Consider the following 13,256-nt stretch of genomic DNA (forward strand, 5'->3'; position numbering starts at 1 on the left):
CAAGGCAGGGTAAGGGAGATATAAGGAATGAGGGGGGACAAGTGTCAGAAGGCAGTATTATTTTATGTAGGATGGTCAGTAAAGGCCTCTCTGATGTCTTTCGAGCAGAAACCAGAAAAAAATGTCTCCTTTTTCAAATAGGTTTTCAGGTAGAGGAAAAGCATATACCAAGGGTGTGAGACAGGATTATGCTTGGTGTATGTAAACTAGTGTGATCAGAGCAAAAGTGAGAAAGGGACAGTGATAGAAGATGTCACTGTCAGAGAGACAGTGGAGTCAAGTCATGTAGAGTCCTATGGTCATTGCAAAGACTTTGACTTTTATTCTGAGAGGGATGGGAAGCCTCTCAGGTAGGTTTAGAGCAATGGCCTGTCATGATCTGATAGTAGCTCCTATGGGAAAAATAAAATAGGGAGGGTGTGGGGAAGGGTGGAAACTACTTTAATCCAGAGGAGAGAGAGTGGTAGGAAGAGTTACAAGTGATTAGGTTCTAGACATATTTTGAAGGTAGGGTTTACAGGATTTATTGATGGATTGGATTCAGGGCATGAGATAAAGAGCAGAGTCAGAGATGATTGAAAAGTTTTTAACCTGAACAACTGGAAAGATGCCCAGTTAACATGGGGAAGACTATGGAAGGTGCAGCTTTGGGAGTGGAAGGAGGGGATTTTGGTTTTGGACACCCTGAGTTGGAGACGTCTATGAGATATGCGAGTAGAAATGTTGAGTGGGTGGTTGGATCTGTGAATCTGGGGTCTGGTGAGAGGTCCAGGCTGGAGATATATAAATTTGAGAATTGTTTACATATGGATGGCATTTAGAGTCATATGATGGGATGAGACTGCTTAAGAATGGAATGCAGTAAGAGAAGATGCCTGAGTAATAAGCTCTGGTCACTTTAGTTCAAAGGTGAGGAAGATAAAGAGGAACCAGGAAAAACCTAGGAAGGAAGGCCAGTGATTAGACAGAAAACCCAGAGAAAGCAATGTCCTGGAAATGAACAAAATGTTTCAAGAATAAGACATAATCAACTGGGTCGAAGGTGTGGTTAGGTGAAGCAAAATGAAAATTCGGGATTGAGCATGATTATTTGGTCATGTGTTGGTTATTGGTGACCTCGGCACAAGTTGCTATTGAGGAGTGGTAGGAATGCAGGCTTGTTTGGAGTGGGTTTAAGAAATAATTGGAGAAGAGCTAAAGCCAGAGATGATGGATAGCTCTTATTAAAGAGTTTTGCTCTAAAGGATGGAAACTGGGTGGCAGCCAGGAGGGAGGATGTAGGGGCCCAAGGGGGCTTATTATATTTTAAGATGGGAGATATTATAATATGGTTATAAGCTGATAGATAGGGTTGATACCCTAGGGGGAACAAAAACACATTGATCAGGCGTGACATAGAGAGAGAAATTGCTGGGGCAAAGTGCTTGAGTAGACTAGAGGAGATGGGATATAGGGCTCAAATGGAGGTGTTAGCCTTAGATGAGAGGAAGCATTCTTCTGTAGTAACAGGAAGAAAGATGGCATATAGGGCAGAGAGAGATGCAAGTTGGTGGCTGTGTTGGGATCAACTGGAAGTTCTCTGCTGATTATTTCTATTTTCCAGTCAAAGAGTGATTGGAGCCTTAACTTCAGCTGATTATGAAGTTAAGAAAAAAATGAAAACCAGTGTCATATGAGAACTGTGCATTTTAGTTGAGGGTAATAGAACTTACTCTTAAACATCACAACCATTTTGTTATTATTATTTGAAAACTTCAAAGAAAGAAGCTAGAGAGAACCAAGTGAAATCATATAAAGAATTGTACAGAAGCTAGTTAAGTGTTGAAAGGAGAGTAGATGCCATCCATCAGATTTTGGCACTGATTATTAAACCTCGATAGAAAGTGTTTAGGACCAAACATTTTATAGCTTGGATTTATACAGCAGTTCCCAAAGAGTGCAATGTGTTCACACATGGATGATTGTATACAAACTCATTAGCTTTCCTGGGAGTTAAACAAATGACTTGCCCACAAATGACTTGTCCACATATATGGAGAACACATATTTGACTTGGAACAGAAAAGCAACCTCAGGTAGGTCCTAAATATACCTAGGCATTCCTGATACATTGCCCTAGACCATTCACTGTCCCACTTGCTAGATGACTCTTTCACACCTCTTCTCTCGCTTAAGGAGGAAGGATTTAGAAATTTTTGGAGTTACCTGTTTAAGGTCCTTAGAAAACAAGAAAAGCTTAGCAGTGTTCACTTCCAAAGTATGGTGGTTCCACACTTGTATCCATCCCTCAATCATGGGAACTCTTTGAAGAGTCATGGTAGTTACTTTCAGTTGCTAAAGTGAAACACAGGAAAAAGAATTGCGTAACCAAGAGAATGCAGATTGCTTTGAGCTTTAGTAATGAGAATCAACACCTCATATTATACTCAGAAGTCAAATAGGTAGTCAGTGAGGAGGAGAGCACAGATGTTATCCACTTTGTTTGCCTATTTCCCTTAAGCAGATGGGCAATAAAAAGTCTGTGCATGCAGTAGGGAGGCATCAAAGCCTCTACACAGTCACAACATAAACTAAAAGTAACAGCATATCAGAGGCTCCAAATCAATGTATTTGGTGTTGCCATTGATAAGGGAAGAATAGCTTGAACAGAAGGAATGCTAGTAATCATAGTCTCTGAAGATTCATGACACCTTTATTCCAAGGAAAGCAGTGTGCTACATATATCATCATTATAGTCAAGAAATAATTTATCATGCTTAATATGGCTGAGGTAAGTATGTTCTGATTATCCCATTTTTCACAGCCTGATAGTTACTTTGAGCACATATCCTTTTAGCTTTATTTTATGGGGAGATAGTGAAAGGATAAGTGATATAACTAAGTTCTCATATTTACTTGTTGGGAGAATGAATTAAGATCAATTCCTATGCTATTGCTAGTCTAGGGATGGCTGAAATTCAGTGATATCTTCAGTTTAAGAAATTGCCATTGGACTTGATTCACATAGAGGCAATTTTCAGATTTTACATATTGTTTCTGTTCTTCCTGGACTGGAAAGTCTTGACTGCATTCTGACCCCACTCTAATTGACCCAGTTCCCCAATAGTTGTGTGACATAGAGAGAAGGGAATGTGTGAAGTTCTAGAGGAGGAGTGGGGAGACTGGTAGCTGCCAGGCACCTCTTTCAGGTCAGGGATTGTCTCTAGGCCTTGGTGAAAACTTCTCCACATTCTGTTAGTCTTTGTGAGGAGACTGTGAGCACGCCCTGGTGGTAAGCCCAGCAGTGTAACATTTGTCTGTGTAACTAGTCATCTGAGAAGGCTATACCTGTAATCTAATTATATGGGTGTACTTCAGTGGGAGGTGATGGGAGTCTAACAGTCCTGAGCTGAAAGCCAGCTTTATCACTAACCTGCTGGGTGAACTTGGGCAAGTCATGGAATCCTTGAAGCCTCAGTTTCCTCATTTGTAAAATGATAATGATAGTTCTTAAGTTATTGGTCTGTAGGGGAATATATCATATAAGACCATGTATATAAAGTACCCAGTAAAGAGGTTGGCACAGAAGGAGTGCTGGATACTCTTATTGTTATCATAGTCATCATTTTTATTAATGTATGTATTACAGTTATTGGAATTCCTATTTTGATATTAACTTGAGAGATAGGATAAAAGCTATAGAAGAATTTATTAATGTTACTTTTGTTATAACTGATTTTTTAAAATATTTTTTAATGTCTTAAAACATTCAGATCATTTGCTGGCTCACCAGATTTGACTTAGAATGACTTTATGACCTCTATAGATTATTGCCATTTTCCAAAACAAAAGCTTATTGCCAGGAAAAATCACCAAAAGATTGTGGTACAGGTTTCAAAAGGCCATTCTAAAAGCAATAATGACAGTTCTGTTAAAATGAGCATTCAGGCTCCTGAAGTGTTTATTTAAAGGGCACAAAAATATTTAACTGATTGTGTTTCTTAAAAATTCTATCATAATTATTTAGAGTCAATTTTGTATGTAAGTCTTTTTGTTGTTGTCTTGTTGAATAATAAATTATCAAAGACCGAATGACATCTTTCTTCTGATAATTTTTATCTCAGCTTCCTTTTATTGATAAACCTGAATGTTCTTTTATCACATAATTCTAATATGAGGACTTAAATTACCTATCTATCTATCTATCTATCTCTGTTATAAGGCCAAATATATACTTTAAGGAGCAAAGTTTAGTTTGAGACTATAATTCGTTGTTGTTAAGTTGCTTTCTTTTCTTGTGTAATTACTGTGGGTAAAACTATTAAGAATTGTGTTTACAAGATTTTGCTATTAATAAGGAGAAAGTAGTTTATTTTAATTAACTCTGTGTACTATGATAAATATGTGTCTTGTAACATTTCTTACTGGAATAAGAGAAGTGATCTAAAGATCTTTGCAGTTCCATTGTGCTATATATAAAGGTTAATCAACACTTTATGTTAATATTTTTTCTAGGTGCATTATTGCAATGGGCCTTGACAAAAAAACAACTTCACCAAAACCTAGGAAAGAAAAGAGTGTTGAGAGAAGAGAGGGATTGATGAAGGGTGACGGGAAACTGAGGAAGGATAGAGAGTACCTGATACCAAGAAGGAGAGAGATGAAGGGGAGCAAAACCTCAGCTTCAGCCATTTTTTCAGCTCAAGAACTACATACAGGGATCGGCGAAGTGAGAACTGCTGTCGAAGAAATGGAACGTAAAGAAAAGCCAGGACAAGAAGTCTGGGAAGATGACCAAGAAAACATATTTAAATATGGTAATGAGTAACACTGGGTCCTTTTGCTGTTGCCTTGTGTGGTCGTTTTGTTTAAGACTTTACAATGTGATTATAAAAATTTGCAAAAATATCCATTAAATGTTGTTACTCAGTTTCGATCTTCAGGCAACTGTGTTGCAGGTGAGGAATCCCTGACCACCTTCTCAACCATTTTGCAAGGAGTTCTGTGTGGTCTGTCTTAGAGGAGGGCAGCCTAACTCCAGGGGGTTGGAGGTGCTTGGAGGGGAAGGCGGGAAAGGAGAGTTTGCGTCTGCGTGAGCCAGAGGCTCTGTTCACTTATGCAGGGAGAGACCATTTCACCAAACAGAATTTTGCCTGTTTTTTTCAGTATTTGATGTACTTGCTTTGGTGAAACTGATGCTTTGGCATCAGGTAGGAACAACCTATATGATTATATAGTGATAGAGTATTCTATAACTGAAAACATTTGATGTAGGCCTGGGGTCCTGGAGCTTGTCCGCATTTCTTGTTTTCTTGTTCTTCCCTTCCCTCCCCTCCTATCCCTTCCCCTCCCTTCCCCTCACTCTCCTCTCCTTCCTCTTCATCTTCTTCCTCTTCATCCTTCTCCTCTGCCTCTTTCTCCTCGTTTCTTTCCCCCCTCTAACTGCATACACATTTATATATATATATATATATATATATATATATATATCTCCTTACCTTATATATATACATACCCTCACCTTTTGATGTAGTAGATATTATTACTCTCTCCATTTTAAGAAAATGAGGCTCAGACATACAGAGAGACAGTAGCAGAACTAAATTTCATACTGTAGGAACGGAAAAACTTTTCCCTCTACCCATCTTAGGTTCATTAACTGTATCCTTGTAAATGAAACTGACAAAAGAGATTAAAAAGGGAAAACAAGCAAAAGTTTATTAGCAGGTGCATCGTGCATATGTACGGGAGCACTCAGCTGAGTAACTCAAAGGGGTGGTTAGAACTTGGGCTTATATGGTATCTTAATAAAAGAAAAATACATTTTTTCAAGAAGTGACAAGGCAAAGGAAAAGGACATTGAGCTTCCAGGGGCAACAAATTGTGGGAAGGCAAATATTATGTGGAAACTAATGGCAGATAAGGGCTAGTTCTAGTGAAGTTTGTTATGTTGATTCCTCTGGTGCCATCTCTGGGCTGCTAAGGATCAGAGTTGTCTCCTATGATTAACTTTTGTCCTTGCTGGGAGAGAGGGGAGGCGAGACACCTTCAAAAATGTATGTCCTGCTTTTAGGGAAATGGGGGGAGGGCAGAGAGCTTCTCTTCTATTTACTACTTCTCAATTGCCTTCAGCTCAAAATAAACCTTATGCCCAAGTGGCATAGTTTGGGGTGGCATACTCTGCTACCCTTTAATACTCAGGCTTGTCTAATTCCAAAGCCCAAACTTTCAAACACTGTACTTATAACCTCCTCTGCTGTACAAGCTATCCTTGATGTTACCTGGTTGTGGGTGATATGTCCAAAGAATCAGAAAAGGGGAGCTGCCTGAGTGTCCCTCTTGCACCCAGGAGACAAAGCCTGGATTAGAGGAGCGCTAGCCATTGGCTGGGATGAGTGTGGAAGGGCTGGTATCAGGAAAGGGGCATCTCCTAGGTCTCTTCTTCCCACCTTCTCTAGTTGCCGCCCAACTGTTTCAGAAATCCAAGAAAATAATTACAGAGTTGTTACAGCATTGGACTTTATATCTGTTTATTACTGAAATAATGTGACTATCTAAAAAAGATTTCCCTCCTAACACTTTGACCCAGCTTACCTCTCTCCATGATCCTTTCTAGTCTTTATTCTTATCTTAAACTGAAAATTTTACAATATCTGTAGATAACAATAGCAACAGCAGAGCAATTAACAAATGGGATGTGTTTTCGTGTTTTAACTTTCACAACATACAGGTATGTTTATTTAGGCCATGTTCAATTTCTGTATTTTTTTTTCTTAAACCAACATGGCCTGTGCTATGAGTAGCATACTTTATGACTATTAAACAGCTTTTCCCAAGTTCTTCCTTCTGTGTTGGCTCCTTAATGGACTTTAAATGCCCATTTCCATTTAAGGAAAGAAGAAACAGTGGAGCAAGTCTTCAGCTCTCTGTAGAACAGCCGCTGATGGTCAGGGCAGCAAGAAGCCTGTGAGGAGGTCAGCGAGGGAGAGCTGCGGAGGGATTGATGTTGACCTCGCGTTGACTTGCTTCCTCATTAGTGGGGATGGTAAACAACAAGCTAATTACCTTCTCTGGAAGAAGAAAGATGAGATGGGGAAACAGAAGAAATTATGAAAAGGGATACAGAAAGCATGCCACTAGTTCATTCATATTGAAAACATGAGTAGATGAGACAAAGGAGGTATGCTTTGAGCTGTGATGCTAATGCAGTGTTCCTGGTTAATAGAAGGCTAATATTTAAATGTGATGATAGAACAAAGCCAGGGCAGCCTTGAATTTCGTGTTTTGAGAGAAAACACTGAAGCTCCTGCCAAATAGGATTCAGGGATTGTTCTTGTGGTTCACTACATGATCCTTCAGTTTTATGGTCTGCTTCAATAATATAACTGTGATTGTGTCCTAATTGTGGACACTTGTACGACTCTGATTTTAACCAGGTGGCTCCATTAAAGTGTATTGCTGTCGATAAAGCACATATCGTGTGTGATTGCTCCTATTCTATGACCAACTCTCTCCACCCCCAATCAATCATGATTACTACTAATCTCTAACGTTTATTAGGAGCCTACTGTCCTTGGCAATATACTAAGCATATTTTAGGGATTATTGCTTTTAATAGTCCCCATAGCATTGTGAGGCAGGTACCACCCATATCATAGGTGAAGAAACTGAAGCTTAAAGATGTTGAGCAAATTGACAGGTCACACAGCTGTGCTTTAACTGGTACTTGGACACATGACAGCCTGACTCCAGAACCCTCATATTTCACCACGCTGTAATACTGTTGATGGACTTGCAGCAATTTACTCATGTACTGTCTGGCCCCTGCTTATCTTGTGACCAGCAGCAAATATCTCTTGTTTCTAATGTGTTTCTCTCTGTGTGTGAATTCTGTGGCTAACTTCAACCACTCCTAGGAAGTCTTCCACAATCTCCAAATGACTTTCCACCCTTGTTTGACTCTATTCCACTTATTTGACACTATTGCACATAATTAATCATGAGTCCTATATAAAAATCTACAGCAATTGAACCCAATAGTGTTAAAACGAACATTACTGAGGGTCATGTATAAAAACTCTTCTAACATGAGTACAGTATTTCTTGTGTACCTACGTCTTATTTCCTCAACAAAAATTGGAGATTCCTTGATGGGCAGGGGTTGTGTTACTGTAATGTCTTTTATCTTGCAATTTTAGCCTCTTCCAAATAGAAGGGTCTCAATAAAGTCTTATTGATTGACAGCTGACTAAACCAAGTGAGAAGCTATCCCATTACTTGGCCTGAAATATTTGAATCAAAATATTTGTTTTTATTAGTATGTCTTGTTTCCATCATGCAATATAAACTAATTTTTTCAACTTCTTGCTTATTTTATAATTTTGTTCTACTGATTCACATTTCTCTTTCTCCATATTAAATCTCTTTCATGAAAACTTTCTCGTGGTGAGTTCTCTTTGTTTGCCTTTTTTCATTACAGTTTCTGATCTCACTTTTCTTCTCACATCGCCCTCATCCCTTCTCTGCATTAACAGAGCTTTCTTCATATGCACAGGGCATGCATTTCTAAATTAAGTTTCCTTCATTGTGGCAGAGTGGACAGCTCTCAAGTAATTACCCGAAAGGCCCCCACTGCTGGAGAAGAAGCCAGACTATCTAATAACTAAAACACACAAAATAGGGAAAACTTTATTTTTCCTGTAATTTTTATTTTAAAAGATAATTGTTTATTTGCTTAATTGGTTCTGCATGAAATCCTTTTGCTCTCTATCCTTGGCATGTTGTCACTTCAAGATTTTTAGTTTTTGGCAGAAGAAAAAGGGGAACAATTAAATATGAAAGGTGAAAAATTATAACCACAAGGGACAGATGGCGTTTATCTGATGTGACAGTTTCCTTTTTCTGCTACAGATGTGTTACACTTCTGAAGAAATGAAGCAAATTTATGACTGTGACAGGAATATTCTATTTTATAAGAATTTTTATCCTTGGAATGTAATTATTTTATTGATTGTAGGGATGAATAATGCATATGATTTCAGTTCTGGCCCAGATACAGAATCCTTCATAATGCCTTTTCTTGATGTCCATTTGGTTCTCTCAAAGAATGTGCTATTCACAGTGTTACTTCTCAGGGCCTTTGGACTTGATTAATTGAATATTTTCCACTTCACTATTCATTAACTTGATATCCAAATCTTTTGAACATTCTTCCTATAAAATATGGCCTCACTGGGTCTCCAAATTAACTTTCATTATTATAATCCTGTTCTCTTCATTTTAAATTTATTTCTAATTTATTGTTTTCTATCAAGTTCTTCTCTTGTCCATTTTGGTTATTGTAGATGATGATGTCCATTTGTAAATGAGCTTTTTTTTTGTTTGTTTGTTTTGCGGTACGCGGGTCTCTCACTGTTGTGGCCTCTCCCGTTGTGGAGCACAGGCTCCGGACGCGCAGGATCAGCGGCCATGGCTCATGGGCCCAGCCGCTCCGCGGCACGTGGGATCTTCCCGGACCGGGGCGCAAACCTGTGTCCCCTGCATCGGCAGGTGGACTCTCAACCACTGCGCCACCAGGGAAGCCCCTGGAGTTTCATTTCTTTACTGCTCTTGTATATGTAACTGATTGCAATCTTTGATCATTTGCTATTAGTTTTCCATGTTCACTAACTGTGTGAAAAAGAAGTGAAGAAAAGCCTAGAGAGGAGAGGATAATGGAGTCAAAGTTCTCATTAAAATGAAATGGGTTAAGTATTAGGGATTCTATTTTCATTCTCATAGTGGAGCTTTTCTTTTCTCAGAATATGAAGAAGATTTCGAAGCAGATGAGGAGAAACAAGATGAGAAAGCTAATGAAGGACAGGCTGATGATCCAATGAATGGAATGCCAAAGTCACCCTCAGATGATGAAAAAGATCTTTCAGATGCTGAAAAGGAGAGTGAAACCTCGTGGAAGGCATCAGATGCTGATGACAGTGTGAAAGATGAGGTTGATGGATGCTCTGAGAGTGAATTGGAAGAGGATAAACATGGCAAGTTGATTAGCTTATCATTTGACATAGGCTGTTTAGCAAGTGTACTCACTACTTTTCTTTTCCTTATATTTAATGAGATAATCTTCTTTAAGAGACTGTTCAGAACCTGGTTCCCTAACCAAGGATGCTGATCAACCCCTCTCCAATAGATATCCAAATTATGGAGTCATTCTTCAATCCTTTCTCTTTCTTTAGTTTGCTGGGATTTTTCAGCAGGGTGTCACGTGAAGCTTGTAGTGACACATCTTCTATTTACGTAGAAAGTTACTACCCTTTTTTCATCTCAAACTATCTCCTCTTATATACACACACATATACACCATTTTTGTGGCTTTGGCAAAATGAGAAGTAGCTCCCATTCAATTAAGGGAAAAGTTGAAAATTCCTCCCTTATGTTCATGTTTTTTTCTTAACTTACCTGGAATGCAGATGCTGACATATTAGTTTATGGAAGGATTATTGCTCTTGGCAAAGCTTACCCCTTATAATCTTCAAACCTAAAATGACTCTGAATGTTCACAGGGAAAATACAGAGCTTTTCGGGTAGATAAAGAAACCCTCATTATCTGAGGCATATCTTAAATATTTAAGACCTTTTTAAACACCTTAAATTACCAAAATAATGTCCAAAGAAGGAAAACATTTCTGGCTTTGTCCCATGAAAGGGTTTGGCCAAGGCTATGTGGGTCTTAGTAAATAAAATATCTTCCCTGGTACATTCTGGACATTTATCAGTGATAATAATAACCCTGTCTTATATTTAAGTATGTGTATGTCTTTGTAGTTTGCTTTAGACTAGAGAATGAGGTAACATTATGATGACTTTTTGAATTGCTGTCAATTTTCCTCATTCTTTTCACCTCTCAAATTTTTTTCTGTATAAGATCTCAAAATTTTGAATTCAAGGAATACATAGGGATTATACAAAATAAGAGTAAATAAAGTAATCACAAGAACAAATATTTAGTTTGTAGTTCTATTCTGTTCAAGAACGAATTCAAGCAAACCTATTCTAAAATTTCATGCAGACATATACAAGACAATAAAATAAAGAACAGAAATTATTTAGAGTAAGAAAGAAGATAATTTTACTAGGAACTGCACATGAGACCATGACTATGCTTGAACTAAAAATTTAATCCTGAACTTCCTGACAGAGTAAAGAGTGAAGCACAATGTGAAAAATTAGAGTGATTTTAACTTGCAATATATTTGAAAACAAGTTTTGCTGCCATTTTATTATAGTTGAAAGAACTACTCTATATTAATGATCTAGCATTGAAAAATTTTTGTAAAGTCTTAAATTAGGCCTTTTCTTTAATTTCTCAATAGTTACATTTTATGTTTCTAGGCATGCCGAAACATAGCTTTTTCCCCTCATTTTGAATATGAATATTGGATTTAAGTTTATATTCCTATATGACATAGAAAAAGTTTAAGAATTCTATGGAAAAGTGATGTCACCTGAATCAAATTTTAAAGAAACTATACAAGTGACTTGGACCTGGAAAAAGATTGAAAGTGTGTTTGCATATAAATATAACCGGTTCAGAACAAAGAAGGACTCAGTTTTTAATTTATTCAATAATGGTGGTGAATTATCAAATATTGATTTCACAAAGGGTCAGTACATTATTTCAACATATGGTAATCTGGGGATTATTTTTGTACTGCATAATCAACTTGCTTTCTTGGGATCAAATGGATTTTTTTCCAAGATAGAGTAATTTTTTCTGTTTAAGCAGACAAGGATGTAGGCAGTACTTGAATCTTACTTCAAGGGAAGGCTTTAATCATTTAGACCTGTAATTATTGAATAACTGATAGTGATGGGTCAACATTAACACTGAATACTACTTGCATTTAAATAACTGGAATCTTATGTTTAAAAAGGTATCCTATAGGTATTGTTCATTAAGACTATTTTGTGCTAAGTGCTGTGCTAAATATTTTACATGAATTATCTGATTTACTTCAAAAAACCTTAAAAAAAAGCAGGTACTTTTAATCTCCATTTCACTAGTAAAGAAACGTGGAAATGATGAGACTGAGTAACTCACACAGCCAGAAACTGGTGGAGCCAAGACGCAAAATTCAGAGCCTGGATTTTGGAAAAAAACAATATAACATTTCTCCAAATCAGCCAATGTCCACTTATCTAAAATTAAAGCAAGTCCCCCCAGTAAAAGGATTTTGTTTCCTTAAGAATGTACATTTTAGAGGCATTTACCTTGAGCTCTTCATCTTATCCTATTTTTTAGCCTCTGTTTTTTGTTTTACTTTTAAACGGAGGAAATTAAAATGGACATTTTCTAATTTTACCCAAATTTACCTCTCTCCTTCCTGGATTGACTCCCCCAATCCACTTCCAGGCCTTTTGCTTGTTTCCAATTCATCCCCTTCCTCTTCCATGAGACTCTCCTACTTCGGCAGCCTTCACTGAGCTCTTTATTTTATGAAACTCTATCATTCAGTAGTTGATTTTTCACTCATTGTTTCATGTGTATTAAATTTTGCCCCTCAAGCTAATTTAATAACACACAAATTAATTATACTACAAAAGCTAGGACTGTATGTTGTCTTTGTTATTCCTCACAGAGGTAATTTCCTAAAGATACTTTGTGAATATTAAGCAGTTACTTGATTAACACCAAGAATACTAAAATACTTTTGTTAGTGCCACGATATCTAGTTACATTTATACTATATGATTATTACTGGAATTTTATTAAAAACATTGTATAGAGTTAGCTGCATTATGTAGATATAGAACATACAATATTTTAAATAGATGTGTAATGAAAGCTATCAGAACATATAAAATCTAGTCCACAATGTTGGGAGATTTAAGAGCCAAAAATTAAACTGGCTAACTATTTTATTTTGTTTTTTCAATAAGGATGTTATTAAATAATACTTTTAAAGAGCTCCTTTGCATCCTCAGTATTTACATTAAAACTCTGCCATTATTCTGAAGTAAAATTTCATTGCTTACTACTGTTTCTTTCCTCCACCACCAGGCTCCTTTATTTTCCAACCCTTTATTTTGATAACCTGACCCTGTGTTATTCAAAAACATGCTTTGTAGCATGAGGAGTATCAGAATTAGATATTTCATCCAGCAAACAAGAAATGTGCTTTAAAAATGATAATGACATGATAGATTCCTTGGAACAATCTATTGAAAAGCCAGAAAGCACTTCATCTTCAAAAGTGTAAGAGGCATATTGTGACCACTGAATC

At 37.2% G+C, this 13,256-nt stretch overlaps 1 protein-coding gene across 1 annotated transcript in view; it reads left to right on the forward strand.

The window, feature by feature from the left end:
- ERICH3 (glutamate rich 3) overlaps positions 1-13,256 on the forward strand; it is a 109,326-nt gene that overhangs the window by 68,271 nt on the left and 27,799 nt on the right. Inside the window, 2 exon segments of the mRNA XM_082666831.1 lie at positions 4,495-4,796; positions 9,780-10,010. Of these exon segments, the coding sequence (XP_082522957.1) occupies positions 4,495-4,796; positions 9,780-10,010 (533 nt within the window).

Source organism: Grampus griseus (genome assembly GCF_964374135.1).
Source record: "Grampus griseus genome assembly, chromosome: 1".
In the NCBI taxonomy this organism is placed as follows: domain Eukaryota; kingdom Metazoa; phylum Chordata; class Mammalia; order Artiodactyla; family Delphinidae; genus Grampus; species Grampus griseus.